The sequence below is a fragment of the Peromyscus leucopus genome, chromosome 9, assembly GCF_004664715.2.
Source record: "Peromyscus leucopus breed LL Stock chromosome 9, UCI_PerLeu_2.1, whole genome shotgun sequence".
NCBI classification, from domain to species: domain Eukaryota; kingdom Metazoa; phylum Chordata; class Mammalia; order Rodentia; family Cricetidae; genus Peromyscus; species Peromyscus leucopus.
The window spans coordinates 109,213,985-109,235,648 of NC_051070.1; the positions used below are offsets into that span (position 1 = coordinate 109,213,985).

Consider the following 21,664-nt stretch of genomic DNA (forward strand, 5'->3'; position numbering starts at 1 on the left):
CCCACCTCCCACCCAGCACACCCCACCATGGAGTGCCCCTTGGCACCACGCTGGGCAGAGAGTGCTGGAGGTCAGCCTTCCATCGGGCATGGGCCAGATGCTATAGACCAGGGGGCTTCACATACAACTGGGGCAAGGGGCACATTGCTCTGAGAAAGGGGGGGGAGGCAGCCGCGTGAGGAGCTTCCAGCAGGATGCAGCTGGCCAAGGCGGCCCGCAAGGGACCACCTAACTCTGAACCTTGCATCTGTCCCCCAACCCTGCAGATGGACTCCTTGGAGAGAAAAGTTACCGAGAGCCTGTGCGTAAGTGTGGCCTGGGCCTGGGGAGATGTTGGGGGAAAGGGGATCATCTGGGGGTAACCCCGGACTCTGGCTTTAGCTGGTATGTTAACACGAGGATCGAGGACCATGGCGGGCCCTCCTTGGGGTCACATGGAGCCGGAGCCCAAGTCAGCCCTGGCCCTGGCTGCGCTTCAGGCTCCTGTAACACTCTTTAGCCATTCCATCGATCATGCCTCGGTTAGTGTCACACTGGTAGCAGGAAATGGACAATGAGTGGATAAAGGAAGGAATCCAGTGAACTCTGGCTGTCCAAAAGAACCACAGAAACAAGAAAGCCAGCTTCTCCAAGGGGCAGGCGTGAGCAGGGGCAGGCATCCCTCTCCCTCTCTTTTTTTTTTAATTAACATTTTTTTCTTTATTTTGCATACTGACCACAGTTTTCCCTCCTCCTCTCCTCCTGTTCCCCCCAATTCCTTCCTACCCCCCTCTTCCCATCTACCCATTCCTCCTCCATCTCCATTCAGAAATGGGCAGGCCTCCCATGGTCTTGAACGTAGCGTGGCACATCTAGTTGAGATAGGACCGAGCTCTTCCCCCCCTCCCCCCCCCCTCCCCCATAAAGGCTGGGCAAGGTAACCCCGCACGGGGAACAGTTTCCCAAAAGCCAGCTAAGCACCAATGTATACTCTTCAAAGATGCTGCCCAAGCAATCTTCTTCCTCCAGCCCAACCTGCATCCTTCGCATACTCATTATGAATCCCATTCAGTGAGCATTCATCAATCCATTAGCCTGTTGATGAGGTGAGTGTGCTCGTGATCCAATCATCTCCAAAGGATTGGCTCTACCAGCCGGAGACCCAAGCTTTCAAACCACAAGCTTTTGCAGGGAGGCACTTCAAACACAAACTAGGCACCCCATCTTGGACTGACTAGACTTTGACCTCCAACCCCTTCCCCCTCTTAAATACGCTGTCCTCCGACGGTCTCATCCTGGCTCAAAAGTAAAGGCATCATTATGTCATCAGGATCCAAGTTCACACCCTCAGCTCAGATTTCTCCCCTAAACATCTAACTCCACATCTCTCAGATGTCAACTGTGTATCTCAGACTGAACCTGTCCAAATCCAAACTCCCAGATGACCTGTCAGTCCCCTTCTCTGTCCCTCCACCTTTGGTGGTGACAGCTCCATCCTTGTGGATGCTCCTGACGAGAATTTCCCCGTCATCCTCTTCCTCTCAAACCACATGACAACTGTCAGAAAATCTCTTGGCTGTCCCTGCAGAGTCTGTCCTGAATCAACTCACCACCCTGTCCTCATTGACCCAATCACTGGGCCAGCCCCTTCCCTGGTCTGCTCACTCTGTGTTCACTTACCAATGATCCGTCCTCCTTTTGCAGCTAGAGGGACCTGTTTAAACATTAGATCAAGCCAGGCAGTGGTGGTGTGTGCTTTTGATCCCAGCACTCAGGTGGCAGAGGCAGGTGGATCTCTGTGAGTCTGAGGCCAGCCTGGTCTACAGAGTGAGTTCCAGGATGGCCAGGGCTGTTACACAGAGAAACCCTGTCTCAAAAAGAGAAAAAGAAAAAAACACTGATGTAAGATGGGTGTGCTGGTGCCTGTCCATAGTCCCAACTGCGTAGGAGGCTAAGGTAGAAGGATCACTTCAGCCCACCAGTTTAAGACTAGCCTGAGCAAGTTCCTGTCTCAAAAATATACAAATCCAAAAATAAAAGGATATGATGTCCTTCTTCTCAACTGTCTTGGCCAAGCAATAGTCCAAGTCACAACCGTGCCAGGAAACACTGACCATGATCGCATCCCTCATCTGTCTCCCACTCGGCCTCTCCTTGTTGGTCCTTTACTTCCCGTCTCCAGGGTGGTGTTCTTGCTGGCCCCTCTGCCCAGGACACCTTTTCTCCAGCAGTGTACATGCCTGCAATCTCTCTTCTTGGTCTCAGCTTGACTGTCTCCCTTCTCAGCGTGATACCCCACAGCATCTCTGTAATCACTTCAAAACCTAACTTGGAGGTTCCCCAAGCCTTGATTTTGCTGCAGGTCTCCGTGTAGCATTTTTCACCTGGTTGCTGTCTCTCTGTCAATCCATTTCCGAGACAAAGCTTGGTAAGGGTGAGAGGTGTCTGTCTGGATCAACCTCTGTGTTCAACACCGAGAATACGTTTGTTCTCCTGACCCTTTCCTTCTGCCACTTCCGAGTTCTTCCTGCACCCCAAGTTTGCACTCTCGGAGTTTAGTTCCAGGTGGAGACAGGGGTATTTTTCGTAGAACAAGCACGTGGGTATGGTAGTGATGAAACACAAGACAGAACTTCTGCAACTCCACAGAGGGTGGTGAGGCCCCAGTGCCGGGCCTGAGACCCAGGTCACCCTCGACCCACCATCAAGCACTCCTGAAGCCTGTGTAGACTAAGTGACCCTTGCCCATACGTTACTCAGCACTGCCATGTTCAGGTCTTCCATAGACTCATTAAGGCAAGGCAGGGAGAGCCAGTACTGAGCCCACTGATACCCACAATTCTGTGACTACCTCTCAGTGCAGTTATCAGGAATGTGGGTGTAAATTTGGGGCTCACAGAACAAGAGATCTCCAGTCTAAGGTAGGGCTGTGCAAAGCAGGAAACATCTAAGAAAGGGCTGATGCACAAGGAGCATCCACGCCTAAGGCCAGGGAACGGGTGCTGGGGAATCACGGGAGCCCCGTTAGGACCTGTAGAACCTGCTGCACTGGGGCACTGCCGTCAGTGTGACCCGGCCCACTCTCCTGTCCCCCACAGCTGGGGCCCCCAACATCGTGCACTTGACGGAGCCCCTCGTGGAAGCTACCATCAGGATATACGCGACCATCACCTCCCAGCTGCTGCCCACTCCAGCCAAGTCCCACTACACCTTCAATCTGAGGGACCTCTCCAAGGTCTTCCAGGGTATGCTCATGGCCGAGCCGTCCAAGGTTGAGGTGAGGATCGCCAGGCCCCTCCCCGTGCCCAGGTCGCCCTTGCCATCCTCTCCAGACCTCTCCCAATTTTCGGCCTTTCTGCCTAAATAGTCCGCAGCCCTGGTCTAGCTAGGCCCTGAGGAAACTGGGAAATAAAGGGTCAGGCCCGGCAGAGCCAGACCTTACTTAGCACAGCTAAAGCCTATCTTGTTAGTCAGACTCATGTCCAAAATTGTGACCATGGTGAGGCCATACAAAGAACAAGCCAGGAGAAGGCAAGGAGGCAGGATAATTTCTAGTGGAGGCCTTACGTGTGAGAAGACGTAGGTAGAGGTGAGCAAGGTGCCTTTGAGAGCTAAACATGTGCAGCTGTGAGGAGTGAGCAATGGGACACACAGGAGGCGGGGAGCACAGGGCTGTGGGTCCAGCATAGACCTCCAACGGGGAGCCACGGGGAGCCACGGGGAGCCACGGCTAAAGAACGGAAGTGTGCTGGCCCTGGGAAGGTGGGGGGATAAGACAGAAGTTGGTTCTGGCTTTGCCAAGCCCATAGTCAACGTGTTAAGAGAAACGTCCAGAACTTCCTTCGTGTGCCCGGTTACCCCGAGGGAAGGGCATGGAAGCTGGAACAGCAGGCAGTGGATCCAGACCCAGAGAAGGAGATTGGCGGGGCTTACTGAGCAGTTAGATGTGGGGTGTTGGGAAGGGATGGGGAGAATGAGGCGTCTTTCCCAGGTTTGGAGTTTGGAGGTTTCCATAAAGGGAAGTGGTGTCTTTAGGATACCCATGACCAGCTTACTAGTGCTGGGTGCCGAGTGGGCACTGGGAGCTAGGAATAAGGAGGCCCAAGCGGTATTCTGCAGTCGGCTTGGTCTCCAGTTCGCCACAGGCACATCTCCCAACCGCTTATGCATGTGGCTCTGGCTTTGAGTCAAAGGGAGGAGGCTAGTCCCAGGAAGCATGTTCCTACCCTCTATCTCCCCCCCCCCTGGGACTTCAAATGATGACCCAGGGCCCGGGACCAAGGCAGGCACTGACCCTGGGCACTCACAGGACAAGGTGCAGCTGCTGCGACTGTGGTACCATGAGAACTGCCGTGTGTTCCGTGACCGACTGGTGAATGATGAAGACCGCACCTGGTTTGACCAGCTCCTCGAGACCCAGATGGAGGAACTGGGGGTGGCCTTCATCAAAGTCTGCCCCTTCCAGCCCATTCTTTATGGGGACTTCATGTCTCCAGGCTCAGATGTGAAGTCCTATGAGCTCATTACCAGTGAGAATAAGGTGAGTTGATGCTCTACTCTGTGCATCAAGTGTAGTGCCTAGAGAGTACAGAAGTCTACACAGGATGAGTGAATGACCCCAGGCCCTCTCCTATCACCATTAATGAATCGCTGTACTAGACTAGACAGTCAAATAAGCTTTTGGCTTCTCTGGGTCCCCATTTCCCCTTCCTATGGGTTTATCTAGGCAGCCCATCTGTAAGAACAAGCCTAGAGTTCATCTGGAACAGATCTGCAAACTGTGACATACCATGTCCATTTGAGATGCTACCGTTCTCACTCACAGAGAGGCAGAGGGTTTGGGTGCCATAACTCAGTTAGGACCTTGGGAGACGGGGTTGAGGTTTTCATCAGTGGCCTCCAAGCTGTGAGGCTGCAGCGGAATACCTGCGGGTTTCCCCTATACGCATCCTCTCCTGCTGCCCAGGTGGTCCCCCAGGGTTGCTTCAGACTGGTGTGCTCATAGGCCAGGCAGACCTGACTCCTGGACGCCAGCATTCCTTTCAGAACTAGCCGTGGGAAGAAGGGTCAGCTCTGCGTCAAAGAGGGCCTGGCACTCATCACTCCAATGTTCCAACCATCGAACCTATCTACAGCCAGAGCTGACAGAAAACAGTGACGAGAGATTCCTACAGGGGCTCCCCAAACACTTCCGAGGCAGAATTGACTAGAATCCAAAGAAAGCAGCACTAGGTGATGGGCCCAAAGCATTTGTTGGGGACTTTATGAAGAGAGGGAGTTACAGATTCCTCATGAAGCGCATTGAGACAATGTATCCTAGAATGTCCGCAATGAGAGCCAGAGCACAGAGACTTGGCATCCGCATAGGGTTCTCTCAGCAGGTCAAGTGACAACCTGAGCCAGCTGGTCAGCACCTGAAGATATGCAAGGCACGAGATTGAGTTCTAGCCCTCAGGAGGAGATCTGCCACTGGCTCAATCACTCCCATTTCTGGGTCTGAACAGAGAGGAGTAGGGGGTTGGGAGACCCTTCCATGGAGGAGAACCTGCCATTCCCCACCGCCTCCTTGTTCCCAGATGATGCAGGTGATTGAGGAGTACATGGAGGACTACAACCAGATCAACACAGCCAAGCTGAAGCTGGTCCTCTTCGTGGACGCCATGAGTCATATCTGCCGCATCAGCCGGACTCTGCGCCAGGCCCTGGGCAATGCACTCCTGTTGGGTGTGGGTGGCAGTGGCCGTAGCTCCCTCACTCGGCTTGCCTCCCACATGTAAGGGATCATGATGGGCAGTGGGTGGCATGCGGCAGACTGGCTAGAACAGATAGATGCTTTTCCACCATGGCAGAATCAATGGTGCAGCCCCCAACATAAACCTACTCAGCACACGAGCTTCTGGAAGAACTGCAAATGGGGCCTGGACCCCAAGAAGAGGCAGCAACAGTACCCTTTGCTGCTATGGGAGGGAGGTTGGAGGCAAGCATCCCAGAAGGATGCCTAGGGGAGGGGTATCCATGGGCGTGCTATCAGAATCAGAGCATGGAGGTTGGGGACGGAAGGGACAGGATTCTAGGCTATAGGTATAGTAGGCAGAGGTCGGGAAATAAGAGAATGGGTGCAGGACCTGAGCGAACCTGTAAGTCCATCCTGGATAGGAGCAGGTAACCAGGTGTCTAGCTGGGGTATGAGCACCCATCATCCATCAGTGCCTGGCCTCAGGCCTCGGGCCCGCCTTGACCCAAACTCCTGCCTCCAGGGCTGAGTATGAGTGCTTCCAGATCGAGCTGTCCAAGAACTACGGCATGTCCGAGTGGCGTGAGGACGTCAAGAAGGTCCTGCTCAAGGCTGGCCTGCAGAACCTACCCATCACCTTCCTGTTCTCAGACACCCAGGTGCAACCGCCACGGCGGTGGGCGGGCAGGGCTCGGGGTGGGCCGAACCGAGTGTCCCCAAGTGGGGTCCTGTAAGTGGTCAGTCCTCTATGCCCAACTCCCTACACACCAGCACCAGATGGGATTATGATTGGATTGGTCAAGAGAGGAAGCCAACCCAGTGTCCCGGGGCTCAGGGGAGGCAGAGGTCACTATGCTCCAAGCGTAAAGAAGCACCTTGGTACTACAGCACACCACTCACAGGCCAATGGCTTCCAACCTCAAGGACCACACGTTGGTTCCTGAGGTAAGGGGACCCACAGCTCCAGTTTTGGGGGGCATAATGCCTCTTTCCAGGTCTCTGAGTAGAGAGCTCACAAGACAAAGATCACGCCCCAACTCTAGACAAGTCCCTCCCCTCCTAGACCTGTCCAGCCCCTTCGTACAGTCAAGAAAGTGAGGTTTCCTTCTAACACAGGCTGGATGCCTCTGTCAGTTGCCATGGTTTCGTCCTGTAGTAAAATAAGGCCTAGAGGAAAGCTGGAAGGGGATCAGGAAGATGCCACAACCCCACCCAGGACCCAGGGACCTGCCACAGCCCATAGGTTATATTCAGAGTTTCCACAATGGGGAAGATCTGAGTACAAGTCCAGGACTTATGTGACCACTTGAGTGACATCGGCCTAGGTCTATATATGGAGCTGTTACAAAGGTCCAGGAAGACTGTTCATGGAATGTGGTACACAGGGGCTTCTGTAAAGGCTTAGCTCCTACCCCTTGTCCTTCTCCAGATCAAAAATGAGTCTTTCCTAGAGGATATTAACAACGTCCTGAACTCAGGTGACATCCCCAACCTCTACAGTGCCGATGAGCAAGATCAGATTGTCAACACCATGAGGCCCTACATCCAGGAACAGGGCCTGCAGCCAACCAAAGCCAACCTCATGGCTGCCTATACTGGACGTGTGCGCAACAACATCCACATGGTGCTGTGCATGAGGTACACACAGTTACCACCAGGCCACACGGGGGCCTCGGGGATCATAGACGTCAGTGTCCATAGGTCTCACGTGGATCCTTCTCCCTCAGTCCCATTGGAGAGATCTTCCGAGCTCGCCTGAGGCAGTTCCCCTCCCTGGTCAACTGCTGTACCATTGACTGGTTTAATGAGTGGCCGGCAGAGGCCCTGCAATCCGTGGCCACCATGTTCCTGAACGAGATCCCAGAACTGGAATCTTCCCAGGAAGTAATTCAAGGGCTGGTAGGTGTCTTGGTGAGAAGCAGTCTCTTGGGGAGGAATGTCTCACTTTAGGTAGAGGCTTAAGGTCACTGAGGTAAAACTTTGGTGAGATGGCATTACCTGTCCATGCCTCATTTTTCCCGCCTGTGAAATGAGGCCACGAATCACATGGTGACCTAGTGTTCTACAAATGGCTAGCATGCCTCTTTCTTCCAAGAGCCCCCTGACCCCTCTTTAGAGACCACAGACAGGCTAAGCCAGAGTTGTCTGCTTCAGTCTCAGAGAACTAAGATGAACCCAGCATTTCCCTGTCTCAGACCCAGCCTCTGAAGGGACGGACACCTCGACTGTTCTCGACTAATATGGGTCTTGGGCTTTTCATCTGCAGAAAGGATTACCTTGACCGGGAGGTTGCGAGGATCTTAGGAAACAGTGAATATGAGGTGTAGAAGTTCTGCTATAGCCCTTTCCTCAGGACCAGGACGCAGCGGCTTTGTGGGTTCCTGGTGTGGGTCCTTGCTGAAGTGCCCACAAGCACCCAGGGTCTCTCCTTCCACAGATTCAGGTCTGCGTATATATCCACCAGTCTGTGGCCACCAAATGCATCGAGTACCTGGCCGAGCTGGCCCGCCACAATTATGTGACTCCCAAGAGCTATTTGGAGCTGCTCAATATTTTCTCTATCCTCATTGCGCAGAAGAAGATGGAACTGAAGACCGCCAAAAACCGCATGAAGAGTGGCCTTGACAAGGTAAGCCTGAGAAAGGCCTTTCAAGATCATGGCTGGCTCCCAGTGGTTCCAGCTGCCGGGTCTTAGCAGTCTTTGATGCCAAGGGGACCCAGCAATTCAGACTAGAGCCCAAAGTGCCGCAAAGGGTGACTTCCTTCTCAGTGAAAGAATAGAAATTAACACTGAAGGGGAAGGGCAAAAATAGCTTCTCAGGGCTGGAGAAATGGCTCAGAGGTTAAGAGCATTCGCTGCTCTTCCAGAGGACCCAGGTTCAATTCCCGGCACCCACATGGCAGCTCACAATTGTCTGTAACTCTAGTTCCTTGGCATCTGACACCCTCACACCAATGCACATAAAATAAAGTTAAATAAATAATTTTTTTAAAAAAATAGCTTCTCAGGGAGTGAGGCATCCTCCTCTAGTGACCACCAAGCAACCTGGGGGCCATGAATGACGGCGGCGGCGATCCAGCAGGGCCAACTCCTCAGACCCCTACAGACGTGGCCTCTCTCTGGGCCCCTTAAGACCTGTGGTTTGGTTTTGTTTGCTTTCCCCACCCTCCCCTAACTCAGCTCTTGCGTACCTCTGAGGATGTGGCCAAGATGCAGGAGGAGCTGGAGATTATGCGCCCCCTGCTGGAAGAGGCTGCCAAGGACACCTTGCTCACTATGGAGCAGATCAAGGTTGGGATGCCCACCTCCTCTCTGATCCCGTCTGAGGATCTAAACATCTCAAAACATCAAATGGCTAGCCCCTGGCCCTCACAAGTCCTTCAGCCTTGGTGTGCTTAGTTTTCCTCGGTCACAGTTGTCCATTTACTTGACAGGTACTGAGGCAGAACTGTTAACACTTTAAGCCAGGCACTCCCCAGGCAGCGGTCCTACAGAGAGCAAGGCAGATGAGTCCAAACAGGCCTGGCAATGCTGATGATCACAACGCAGACTGAGTGGCAGGACCACCATGGGCAGATTCTGCACAGAATCGGGGTTTACAGTTAAGGACCCAGTCCTCCCAGCACACACCACCATTATTAGCATGACAGCTTTCTGCCAGCATCCAAGTGTCCTGCTCTACAGAGTCAGGGTATTACAGAATGCTCTCTGAAGAAATGGGGAGGTGCATCTCTGCATCATGTACGGATGGCCGTGTGGGCCTACAGGGCTGGAACGCCCAAACCTAGAAACTCCTATTCTATAATAGGAACTCCTGACCTTCCCAGGTCTCTACAACCTTTTGCAACTAAGAGGGGAAAGGTGGACATCTCAGCCCTCAGAAAGGGAGGATGATGTTCCTCTCCTTGCCACTGGCCACTAACTGCCTCCCATCCCCAGGTGGACACGGCCATAGCTGAGGAAACCCGGAAATCAGTGCAAGCAGAGGAGATTAAGGCCAATGAGAAGGCCAGCAAGGCCCAAGCTATTGCTGATGATGCTCAGAAGGATCTGGATGAGGCACTGCCGGCTCTGGATGCAGCCCTGGCCAGCCTTCGGAACCTCAACAAGAATGACGTGACAGAGGTGGGTAGCCGGACACCTGCCCACACTCACTGCCCTATCCCTTTCTGGTGTCCGCTTAGGTCCTGATGGTGTCCCCAAGCCCACCCTCTGCACACCTTTCGGTGACTGTGTACCGATAAGTGAGGGCGGAGTGAGAGCCAGATACTAGCTTCTTGTTCCACTTTCCTTGGGCCGCCCCCAGCAAGTCCCAAGGCTCTAAGGACCTATGGCAGTGAAGGCTTGGTTGGTGGGACCCACCTTGCCCAAGGGTAGGCAAGGTGGGTCCTTCCCCACCTACACCTCTTGGCGTGGCCCGTAGGTGCGCGCCATGCAGCGCCCACCCCCGGGAGTGAAGCTGGTCATAGAAGCCGTCTGCATCATGAAGGGCATCAAGCCCAAGAAGGTACCCGGAGAGAAGCCAGGCTCCAAAGTGGATGACTACTGGGAGCCAGGCAAAGGGCTGCTGCAGGACCCAGGCCGCTTCCTTGAAAGCCTCTTCAAGTTTGACAAGGTGCCTATGCAAAGCGTGTGGGTGAGCCAGTGGGTAGGGCACAGCAGGGTGGAACTAGAGACGTACCTGACCCACCAGTGTCTGCAGGTGCTGTGTGTGACCTCTGGTCTACCTCTGCCTGTCCCGCCCCATCGGCTGCAGCACACATGCCCCGGGCGGACATAGAGGCACCTGGGACCACGGGACATAGAGCCATGCCCCCACCCCCACCCCAAGAAGCTGTCAGGTGGGGTGACAGCCCCCCCACGACCCCCAACAGATGTCTAGTGAGGAAACTGAGACCAGGGCAGGTTCCTGTGCCTACAGGATGTCAGCCACAGTCACTCCAAGGCTCCATGGCCTGGTCCTAGTCAAGAGGTTCACCTCCTGTTATGTATTATCTCCTTCCCTGAGCTTCAGCTCCCTCTGGCTGTCTCTAGGTCCTCTGTACATCTATCCAGTTGGGATTTTCAGTGTCCCTGGGTATCTGCTCTCTTGGGCTGCGCTATGGTTAGGTCATCCTAGAGCCCACAAGCCCTTCAGCGAACCCCTCTCCGGTCCAGAAGTTCACTGAGTGCCAGTTGCCTGGCCTACGTGGGCCACCCCCTCCCATCACAGTATCACAGCAACTGGACCCCTCAGGGCTTCCTTAGCCTTCCTCCTGTTCCATTAGACGAGAAACGAGAGACCTGCAGGCCCAGAGACACCCTTCTCGGAGAGGCACCCAGTCCAGGAGGGCTCACATCCTGAGCTCTGATGCCCTTAGCTCTGACCTCTGAGAGCCCGCAGCAGCTCAGTTCCCAGGCCCATCACCAACAAAGGCGGAACAGAGCATGGGCGTGGGAGGCTCTCCGGCACCTGAGAGGTGAGGAAGCAGTGTCCTGAGAGCCATGATTTCCACCCCAGGACAACATTGGGGAGGCAGTTATCAAAGCCATCCAGCCGTATATTGACAACGAGGAGTTCCAGCCAGCCGCCATTGCCAAGGTGTCCAAGGCCTGCACGTCGATCTGCCAGTGGGTGCGCGCCATGCACAAGTACCACTTTGTGGCCAAGGCCGTGGAGCCCAAACGGGTGAGGACCATTCAGAGCTAGTGGGGGGCCACTACCAGTACTCAGGCACTGGCTACGAGCAGGCCCTCTTTCCGCCTGCAGCAAGCCTTACGGGAAGCCCAGGATGACCTGGAAGTGACACAGAGGATCCTGGAAGAGGCAAAGCAGCACCTGCGTGAAGTGGAAGACGGCATCGCCACCATGCAGGCCAAGTACCGAGAGTGTGTTGCCAAGAAGGAAGAGCTGGAAATGAAGTGTGAGCAGTGTGAGCAGCGCCTGGGCCGAGCTGACAAGGTACATGCCCCTCTCCCACGGAGCCCACAGGCAGGCCCACCGGGAAGAAAAGGACTAGGTGATGTAGGACAATTATGGGTTGGCTCTCCCCATCCCCTTCTTAGCAACGGATGGACAGGGCCTCAGTGGGCAGAGCCAGCCCCAGGCCTCAGCCCAGCCTCCCAGAGTCCACTCCACAAGACTGCTTTTACAGCTCATCAATGGACTATCAGATGAAAAGGTTCGCTGGCAGGAGACTGTGGAGAACCTGGAGAACATGCTTGACAACATCTCTGGTGATGTGCTGGTGGCTGCTGGCTTTGTGGCCTACCTGGGCCCCTTCACGGTAAAGAGCCCCCCACCCTACCCCTGATCAGATTCATCCCACAGAGGGACCCTCCTTTGAGGCCTTACCTCTGTGAGGGCGACCTTTGGAGTGCCTCTCCTTCCCTCCCTCACGTAGCATGCAGATGCTGAGCAGGTCCATCGCTGTGCACACAAGTCAGAAGAGCCCCCCTTGAGAGCATGAAAAGGCTCGCACATGTGCCAGACACTGCTCTAATGCTTCATTGTGTGTCCCACTAATCCTCACAGCCATCTTTTGGGAAGACATTGCAGGCATGACAGCTTTCCTAGACAAGGGTCCATGGCGTGTGGATCCAAGCAGGTCTGGAGTGTCTGTAATGTCTAGCTCTACATCTGAGCTCTGACTTCTGCACGCCTTTACCGAGCAGTGCTGTGGTTTGAGGTGAGGAGGACACTGTGGGTCTGGTGTGGTGGCCGTAACTTTGACGTCTCTCCAGGGCCAGTACCGCACCACACTCTATGACCAGTGGGTCAAGCAGCTCACGGTTCACCATGTCCCGCACACCTCCAAGCCCACGCTGATTGCAACGCTGGGAAACCCGGTGAAGATCCGTTCCTGGCAGGTAACTATCAGGAGATGGCGGGGTGTGCTTCCGGCGGGCCTAGAGCCTCCTGCCTCCTTCCCACTCCCCTTTCCCAAGCCCAACTCGTGGGCGCCTCCTCCCGGCCCTCCTGGGTACAGCAAGAAGAGGGTGGTGAGAGAAGAAGAGGAAAGAACCAGGCCAGGTGTGATACAGATGCTAGCAGCTGTAGGGAGGGTTGTTTGTTTGTTTGTTTTCTTTCTTTTTTTTTTTTTTGGTGGGGGTGTTTGGGGGTGAGGTTGGTTCTGGCCATCCTGGAACTTCCTCTGTGACCAGCCTGGCCTCCAACTCACAGAGATCCGCCTGCCTCTGGGTCCCGAGTGCTGGGATTAAAGGTGTGCGCCACCACTGCCTGGCTATGGTAGAGGTTTCTAAAAAAAAAAAAAAAAAAAAAAAAAAAAAAAAAAGCCATGTCTGAGCTAGGCCCAAAAGGCAAAGAGAGAGGCCAAGCATGGGCAAGTGCAAGAAGGGCCAATGGGACAGGGTACCATGCAGGTGATGTCACTAAGCAAGTATGTAGAGGGCCCGTGGACAGAAAGGCCCAGCAAAGAGAGTCCTGGAGACAGGACCTTACCCACACTGCCACCTCCATCCCCCATGTTCCCCATCCAAAGCACACAACAAAGAGAAGTCTACATCCAGAGCGGAAGTGAGAGTAGCTAGTGTCCCTGCCAGCTGTGCTCAGATGAGAACCCTGACTCAGCATGGCGTCTGCTGCCCACAGATCGCCGGCCTCCCCAATGACACTCTGTCAGTGGAGAATGGGGTCATCAATCAGTTCTCCCAGCGCTGGACCCACTTCATTGACCCTCAGAGTCAGGCTAACAAGTGGATCAAGAACATGGTGAGCAGACCCCCTAAGGCTGCCTCCTCGGGCAGGCCCAGCCACTGCCAGGGCAGCGACGGAGCCTCGGGCCAGCTCTAAGCCCCCGTCACCCCACCTCCGTCCCCTGCAGGAGAAAGACAATGGGCTGGATGTGTTCAAGCTGAATGACCGCGACTTCCTGCGCAGCATGGAGAACGCCATCCGCTTCGGCAAGCCGTGCCTTCTAGAGAACGTGGGTGAGGAGCTGGACCCCGCCCTGGAGCCTGTGCTGCTAAAGCAGGTAGGCCGGTCGAGGGAGGGAGGGGAAGCCAAGGACGAGGCCTGCGCAGGGAGCCATGCTCACGCCAACCGCGGTGCCCGCCCACCCTGCCCACCACAGACTTACAAGCAGCAGGGGAATACGGTGCTGAAGCTGGGGGACACAGTGATCCCCTACCATGAGGACTTCAGGATGTACATCACCACCAAGCTGCCCAACCCTCACTACACGCCAGAGATTTCCACCAAGCTCACGCTCATCAACTTTACCTTGTCACCCAGGTAAGCCTCCACCCAAGAGAACGCAAGCGTCGGCTGTCCCTTGGCCATCTCTTGGCCATCCCTAAGCTGCAGGGCTCAAGAGGTCCGTCTTTCCTGCTTAGCAGCCCCATCAGTTTCCTCCCAGGTACTCTGGCATCCCAAGGTTTTCCAGACCCTCCACTGGTCCCTCTTCATTTCCACCTAACAGTATTCCTCATTCCCCCTACACACACACACACACACACACACACACTCACACACACACACACACTGGCCTGCTACATACCAAAGCCTCCATTTGAGTAGCTACAAGCAGTGGGAGGGGAAACAGACACTCTGAAACCTTCCTTCTCTTACTTGATCATTCATAGCCCCCTTTGCCTGAGAAGAACTCAGGATCTAGCTGGCTGACCCCTGCTATCCAAGGTCTCACTGATAGCCCTGCACCAGTCCCACAGACTGAGGCTGACAGTGGTGGTGGTGCTGGGCTCTTGATAGCCAAGTGTGGGCTAACGCTGATCCCTGGAGTTCCCCGGGTGTTATAAGCGTGGTCTTCCACCCTGGTAGTGGCCTAGAGGACCAGCTACTGGGCCAGGTAGTGGCCGAGGAACGACCTGATCTAGAAGAGGCCAAGAACCAGCTGATTGTCAGTAATGCCAAGATGCGCCAAGAGCTAAAGGACATTGAAGACCAGATACTGTACCGTCTCAGTTCCTCCGAGGGTAACCCTGTAGATGACATGGAACTCATCAAGGTGCTAGAGGCTTCCAAGATGAAGGCTGCCGAGATCCAGGTTGGGAACTGCCTTCCCACCAACCTGACCCCCCACACACACTTGCCCCCCCAGCCCTGCTTCAATCTACCTTCACCTGCTGCTCACTGCAGCCCCCCTGAACCTAACACCTTGCCTTTGCCCCTCTCTCCAGGCTAAGGTCAGGATTGCAGAGCAGACAGAGAAGGACATTGACCTCACACGCATGGAGTACATCCCTGTGGCTGTCCGCACCCAGATCCTCTTCTTCTGTGTGTCAGACCTGGCTAATGTGGACCCCATGTACCAGTACTCCCTCGAGTGGTTCCTCAACATCTTCCTCTCGGGCATCGCCAACTCAGAGAGGGCAGGTAGCTCTGGCACACTGGCACAACAGGCCCACTCAGAAATGGATGGAACGCTTATGGGCACATTTCTATGGTGGAGCACACCTAGGAGCCCTCGTCTCTGTCCATTCTTACATCACACACTCATGATACCGAAGAAGACATCACCTCCCACCCCTGCCCTACTTAGAGCCGCTTTACTGGAAACACTAGCTGTCCAGGGAGATGCACAGACTACCCTGATAGCTGCTGGGAGTCTTTCGAGGCTGGGCTAGACCCGGAGATTATCTCTTCCATTTCCCCATGCTCTGCCACCTTCTCCTACCCTGTAGACAACCTGAAGAAGCGCATCAGCAACATCAACCGCTACCTAACCTACAGCCTCTACAGCAATGTCTGCCGCAGCCTCTTCGAGAAGCACAAACTGATGTTCGCCTTCCTGCTCTGCGTCCGTATTATGATGAATGAGGGCAAGATCAACCAGGTGCAGAAGCAGGCAGACGGCTCAGGGGCTGTCTGTCTGGGGGTCACCCCATTGTGGGCCTGAGAGCACAGCATTGGTATTATGGGAAAGCCAGGAAAAAGGGCATAGCACAATTAAAGGGGACAGAGGTCTTTGGAAGCACAAGTCCTTGCTTGAACACACCAGGGATCTCTGGGTTATATGGCCTAAATGATGCTATGAACACAGGTCTTCTAAGAGCCTTAAATGTGCTGCTGAGCAGAGAATGTCCCCAGAGACAAACTGCCCTGAGCCTCCCATACTAGTTTAGTCAGGAGCTTCCATGGACCTCATGTCCAAGAAAGGGCAGAAGAGTAGACACTTGGCCGGGCGGCGGCGCACGCCTTTAATCCCAGCACTCAGGAGGCAGAGCCAGGCAGATCTTTGTGAGTTCGAGGCCAGCCTGATCTACAGAGCCAGATCCAGGAAAGGCACAAAGCTACACAAAGAAACCCTGTCTCATAAAACAAACAAACAAACAAAAAAAAAAGAGTAGACACTAAGAGCAGCCCCGTTTCTCGGGTGAGGTACCTAGAGACACAAAGGAGCTGTCTACAGGGTGTAGGCACCAACTTGACCTGCACTCTGCTAGGCTGAGTGGCGCTACCTCCTGTCTGGAGGCTCCATCCAAACCATGACTGAAAACCCTGCACCACACTGGCTATCGGACCGAGCCTGGCGAGACATCTTGGCACTTTCAAACCTGCCAGCCTTTACTCTGTTCCCATCTGGCTTCGTGAAGCACCTCTCAGAATTCCAGGCCATCTTTGACAGCATGGAGCCTCACCGGTGAGCTGGATCCCAGACTCTGCTACTAGGAACACAAGAGAAGACCCCAGGAACAGGCTTGCCCAGAGGCCTTCTCTGAAAGATTACCTAGCACTGCCCTGCGTCTATGGCCAAGCCTCCCTGCGCTTCTAGCCCTGTTCTTTTGGGAAACCCCACCCCTTCTGGCAAAGTCCCTGGGCCAGTGGTTTCCCACGGGCCGGCTCTCAGGGAGATGTGGGCTTTGTTGCAGGGAACTCTTGCCTGGCATGTGGAACACATACCTGGATGAGTTCCAGAAACTGCTCGTTCTCCGTTGCCTGCGTGGGGACAAGGTTACTAATGCCATGCAGGACTTTGTGGCCAACCACCTGGAACCCCGTTTCATTGAGCCCCAGGCAAGTGCTGGTCTCCAGGCAGAGCTGGTGTCCTGGATCTCCAGGACATGGCTGCCTTGAGGACTACCTTTCAGCCCTGTCCAGGCTACAACTCTTGAACAGGGACAGTCTAGGACCTAGAAGGCCCTTCTGGAACTGCTACAGGAACCTCAGGAGCCCTTGCCCTTGCCCTGAACCCTGTCTCTCATCAGCCCCATCTGGTCTCAGCATCTCCCCCTGTCCTTCCAGACAGCCAACCTGTCTGTGGTGTTCAAAGAGTCCAACTCCACAACACCGCTCATATTTGTACTGTCGCCCGGCACGGACCCTGCCGCTGACCTCTACAAGTTTGCAGAAGAAATGAAGTTCTCCAAGAAGCTCTCTGCCATCTCCCTGGGCCAGGGCCAGGTAAGGGTGAGGCAGGGAAGGAGGAGGAGGCTGGGGAGGGTGAGCAGCTGTTCCCACTCAATGTTCCCATCCTCCAGGGCCCTCGGGCAGAAGCCATGATGCGCAGCTCCATAGAGAGGGGCAAGTGGGTCTTCTTTCAGAACTGCCACTTGGCACCGAGCTGGATGCCAGCCCTGGAGCGTCTCATCGAGCACATCAATCCTGACAAGGTGTGCCATGCTGCCTGCCATTGGGTCCTTCTCAGTGGAAGGAGTAATTAAACCACCCACCAAGGACTGAGGGTGCTTAAAAGAAATAGTCCCACAAAGCTTGCAGTCCAAACCCAGATACACAGCCTATGTACCACAATGCAACTACATTATTCTGGACTGTTGTTGTTTGTTTGTTTGTTTGTTTGTTTGTTTGTTTTTCAAGACAGGGTTTCTCTGTGTAACAGCCTTGGCTGTCTGTCCTGGAACTCACTCTGTAGCCCAGGCTGGCCTCAAACTCAGAGATCCCCCTGCCTCTGCCTCCCAAGTGCCGGGATTAAAGGCGTGGGCCACCACCACCTGGCTATTCTGGATTACTAACTAGATTATTGGCCCTCCAAACTGCTGAGTCTCAGGAGGTTGGTGACCTCCCTAAGGCTACCCAGCACAGACTGGTGACCCTAGGATTTGCCAAGCTCTGTTCTTAACCATTTGTCCACATAGCCGTAGATCCTAACCAGCTCAGGGAAGGAGGAAGTCAGAGGGTGAGTGTGTGTTTCTGGATAAGAAGGAACCTAAGCCCAGGTCTTTGTGCTCATGAGGCGCTGTGGCCACCAGGTACATCGGGACTTCCGCCTGTGGCTCACCAGCCTCCCCAGCAACAAGTTCCCAGTGTCCATCCTGCAGAATGGCTCCAAAATGACTATTGAACCACCACGTGGCGTCAAAGCCAACCTGCTGAAGTCCTACAACAGCCTCAGTGATGACTTCCTCCACTCCTGTCAAAAGGTGAGGCTCCAGCTGGAGAGAAGATGGCTCAGTGGTTAAGACCACTGGTTTCTCTTCCAGAGAACTTAGTTCAATTCCCAGCATCCACATCAGGCAGCTTACAGTGACCTGGGACTCCAGCTTCATGAGGATCTCATACCTCTGGCCTCTGTGAGCAACAGCACTCATGTGCACATACCCACATACTCATAGACATAATTAAAAATAATTTTTAATGTTTTAAGTGAGGTACATTCTAAGTTCCCACCCACCTATTCCACCCCTTCCTCTTATGGTCCTATCCCTTTCTGTCCTGCAGGTAGTGGAGTTCAAGTCCCTGCTGCTCTCTCTGTGCTTGTTCCACGGGAATGCACTTGAACGCCGTAAATTTGGGCCCCTGGGCTTCAACATCCCCTATGAGTTCACAGATGGAGACCTGCGCATCTGCATCAGCCAGCTCAAGATGTTCCTAGACGAATATGATGACATCCCCTACAAGGTAGGCAGGAGGCAGGCTGGGGGCCACCGACTTGGGCACCTATAATAGGGACCTTTACTCACCTACCACATAGGTTCTCAAGTACACAGCTGGAGAGATCAACTATGGTGGTCGTGTCACTGATGACTGGGACCGCCGCTGTGTCATGAACATCCTAGAAGATTTCTACAACCCTGCTGTGCTCTCTTCTGAGCACAGCTACAGCGACTCTGGCATCTATCACCAGATCCCACCCACCTATGACCTCAATGTGAGTCCACAGAGGGCACCAGAGGGGGTCCTGGAGTCCCATGGAACCTTGATGCAGAGGACAGTAGAAAGTAGGTACAGCCCTGCCCTCCAGAACACCTTTCTAATGAAAATCCCATCCTACGGCAAGGAACAGTCACATCCCGTGGAGGCCAGCTTCTGTGGGGGAGGTGAACCCTGCCTCACCCTTTCCAAGTATCACTCAGTGTTCTGGTACTACATGTGCGGGTAGGGACACTCTCTGAACACAGGAAGCGTCCTGAACTGAGGCTAGGTTGGGTGAGTGCCAGTACCTGCGGCAAGAGGGCGCATGTTAGGTTTGAGCAGCTGGAGAGAGACAAGGAGAGGGGTGGCAGCAAATGGCTGAGAGGAAAGCAACAGCCACCATCTGCAGCGTCACAGAGACCATTTCAGTTCTAGAAACAACAGGAAGGTGAACCGGGAAGGGTGGCCTTGACCCGGAAGACTGGAGAGCAAGCCAAGGCCTTCAATTTCTGCCTTCTTGCTTCCTAGGGCTACCTCTCCTACATCAAGAGCCTCCCACTCAATGATATGCCTGAGATCTTCGGTCTGCATGACAATGCCAACATCACCTTTGCCCAGAATGAGACTTTCGCCCTATTCAGTGCCATTCTCCAGCTGCAGCCCAAGTCATCCTCTGTGGGCGGCCAGAGCCGGGAGGAGGTGGGTAGAGGGAGAGGGTCAAGGCCTGGGCAAGGCCAGGCTGCCCCATCCTGCCTGCACCTGTGAACAGAACTCTTGAAGTAAAATCCTGCCATGGCTAGGGGTAGCCAGCCTCATCCCATCTTTTTGTCCCTACAGTTAGTAGAAGATGTGGCTCAGGGCATTCTGCTCCAGATCCCTAAGCCTGTTGACTTGCAAGAAGTGATCAACAAATACCCTGTGCTGTATGAGGAGTCAATGAACACAGTGCTGGTACAAGAGGTCATTAGGTAATTTCTTGCCACACTTTGGCCAACCCAGCCAGGGGCCACTGTGCGAGAGAGAAATGACAACGGGTGCTATGCACAGCTGTCCTGCTCAGTACTAAACATCTGTCTTCTAATTCAGCTGCTTATTTCCATTTTATAGAGGAATAAACAGAGGCCCCAAGACGGTTGACTGTCTTAAATCACATATTTCCTAAGGACCAGAGCTGGGACTGTGCCCAGAATGCCTCACCCAGTTCTGCAGCTAGCTTGTCTGTCATGTCTACGGTCCCAGGGGGAAGGGCATAGGTACTGCCACAGATCCCCAGCCCACTAATACCTTGCCACTGCCCCCACAGGTACAACAAGCTCCTAGTGGTGATCACACAGACACTTAGTGACATGCTCAAGGCACTCAAGGGGCTAGTGGTAATGTCCTTAGAGCTGGAGCTGATGTCCACCAGCCTGTACAACAACACCGTGCCTGAACTCTGGAACTCCAAGGCCTACCCATCACTCAAGCCCCTGGCTTCATGGATCATGGACCTGCTGCAGCGCCTGGACTTTGTGGAGTGCTGGATCAAAGATGGCATTCCACCTGTCTTCTGGATCAGCGGCTTCTTCTTCCCTCAGGCTTTCCTAACGGGCACTCTACAGAACTTCGCTCGAAAGTTCGTCATCTCCATCGACACTATCACTTTTGACTTCAAGGTCTGAACACAGGTCGGGGGGAGGGGTGCATTGTGGCCATAATTACCTAAAAGTTGGAGCAATCCTGAATAGGTGAAAAGACCCAGGCCAGGAGCCCCAGAGTTTTTCAGAGGGGCAGGGCAGACTACAGGCCACAGATTGAAATGGCAGATAGGTGATGGGCAGGCAGCAGCTTTCAGGAGGGAACTGGTGCCTCCTGATGCAAATCTTAACCTTGCTTCCAATGTGGGTGCCCATGTGCCCAACACAGGTGATGTCCAGGACACCATCAGAAATTGAGGAAAGGCCCGAAATAGGGTGCTATATCCATGGACTGTTCCTGGAAGGTGCTCGCTGGGACCCATTGGATTTCCAGCTGGCCGAGTCACGGCCCAAAGAGCTGTATACAGAGATGGCTGTTATCTGGCTCTTGCCGGTAGCCAATCGAAAGACTGAAAACCAGGACTTCTACCTGTGCCCCATCTACAAGACTCTGACGCGTGCTGGTAAGGCAAACCAAGGCAGGCAATCCACACTACAGGTGGAAGGCAGTTTACATGGATACGGGTTAGCTGCGCAGGAAAGCTGACAGAGGTTTGGGCCAGTCCAGAGGCCACTGCAAGTCAGTGTTTAGGGCCTTAATTCTCTGCCTGCTTGCCTCCCTCCTTAGTCATCTACTGTGTATCCTAGGAGCCTACAGGCTGCATCTTCCACCAGGGGCTCAGAGGAAGAATTGAGGCCAAAACCGGGCACAAGTCAGTGCTGGGCTCAACAGGGAAGGAGACGGGGAGTAGCACTTCATCCTCAGGGCTGTAACTCTAGGCAGGCCTGAGCCTTGATCAGATCAAGTCACCACGGAGCCTTTTGGGCCCTGGGCCCTTCTATTCCCAACTCAAGTCTGTCAAACTCACTGTTTATGTTTATGCTCTTGCCCCTAATCCAGCCCTTCTCCAGTGGTGACAGGGTATAACCTAACCGTCCCTCTTTCTTGCCTGCTTCAGGAACATTATCAACCACAGGCCACTCAACCAACTACGTCATTGCTGTGGAGATCCCCACCGACCAGCCTCAGCGACACTGGATAAAGCGTGGTGTGGCCCTCATCTGTGCCCTGGATTACTAGACCCTGTTAGAAGGGTCAAGGTCATTAAAAGTTTTCAGTAAGTCCTGCTGTGCCTTGGCTGTGTACACGGCCCCATCTACAGGACCACTGTAGGGGAAAGGGGTAGATATAACGGTCTCAGTAGAGAATAGTCAGTAAGGGA

The 21,664-nt window shown here is 54.2% G+C and overlaps 1 protein-coding gene across 1 annotated transcript in view; it reads left to right on the top strand.

Moving 5' to 3' along the window:
• Dnah1 (dynein axonemal heavy chain 1) overlaps nucleotides 1-21,567 on the top strand; it is a 62,855-nt gene extending 41,288 nt beyond the window's left edge. Inside the window, exons 47-79 of the mRNA XM_028891217.2 lie at nucleotides 267-305; nucleotides 3,078-3,256; nucleotides 4,289-4,519; nucleotides 5,556-5,752; nucleotides 6,237-6,372; nucleotides 7,143-7,351; nucleotides 7,441-7,612; nucleotides 8,151-8,342; nucleotides 8,895-9,005; nucleotides 9,654-9,839; nucleotides 10,138-10,329; nucleotides 11,215-11,382; nucleotides 11,464-11,655; nucleotides 11,849-11,980; nucleotides 12,438-12,563; nucleotides 13,306-13,425; nucleotides 13,538-13,687; nucleotides 13,787-13,947; nucleotides 14,494-14,719; nucleotides 14,853-15,048; nucleotides 15,357-15,508; nucleotides 16,119-16,315; nucleotides 16,545-16,689; nucleotides 16,918-17,076; nucleotides 17,154-17,285; nucleotides 17,883-18,053; nucleotides 18,352-18,531; nucleotides 18,605-18,781; nucleotides 19,294-19,464; nucleotides 19,603-19,733; nucleotides 20,069-20,420; nucleotides 20,671-20,905; nucleotides 21,401-21,567. Coding sequence (XP_028747050.1) covers nucleotides 267-305; nucleotides 3,078-3,256; nucleotides 4,289-4,519; nucleotides 5,556-5,752; nucleotides 6,237-6,372; nucleotides 7,143-7,351; nucleotides 7,441-7,612; nucleotides 8,151-8,342; nucleotides 8,895-9,005; nucleotides 9,654-9,839; nucleotides 10,138-10,329; nucleotides 11,215-11,382; nucleotides 11,464-11,655; nucleotides 11,849-11,980; nucleotides 12,438-12,563; nucleotides 13,306-13,425; nucleotides 13,538-13,687; nucleotides 13,787-13,947; nucleotides 14,494-14,719; nucleotides 14,853-15,048; nucleotides 15,357-15,508; nucleotides 16,119-16,315; nucleotides 16,545-16,689; nucleotides 16,918-17,076; nucleotides 17,154-17,285; nucleotides 17,883-18,053; nucleotides 18,352-18,531; nucleotides 18,605-18,781; nucleotides 19,294-19,464; nucleotides 19,603-19,733; nucleotides 20,069-20,420; nucleotides 20,671-20,905; nucleotides 21,401-21,522 — 5,639 coding nt within the window. The 3' untranslated portion in view covers nucleotides 21,523-21,567. The remainder of the gene's footprint in view (nucleotides 1-266; nucleotides 306-3,077; nucleotides 3,257-4,288; nucleotides 4,520-5,555; nucleotides 5,753-6,236; nucleotides 6,373-7,142; nucleotides 7,352-7,440; nucleotides 7,613-8,150; nucleotides 8,343-8,894; nucleotides 9,006-9,653; nucleotides 9,840-10,137; nucleotides 10,330-11,214; nucleotides 11,383-11,463; nucleotides 11,656-11,848; nucleotides 11,981-12,437; nucleotides 12,564-13,305; nucleotides 13,426-13,537; nucleotides 13,688-13,786; nucleotides 13,948-14,493; nucleotides 14,720-14,852; nucleotides 15,049-15,356; nucleotides 15,509-16,118; nucleotides 16,316-16,544; nucleotides 16,690-16,917; nucleotides 17,077-17,153; nucleotides 17,286-17,882; nucleotides 18,054-18,351; nucleotides 18,532-18,604; nucleotides 18,782-19,293; nucleotides 19,465-19,602; nucleotides 19,734-20,068; nucleotides 20,421-20,670; nucleotides 20,906-21,400) is intronic.
• Nucleotides 21,568-21,664: the final 97 nt, after the last annotated feature.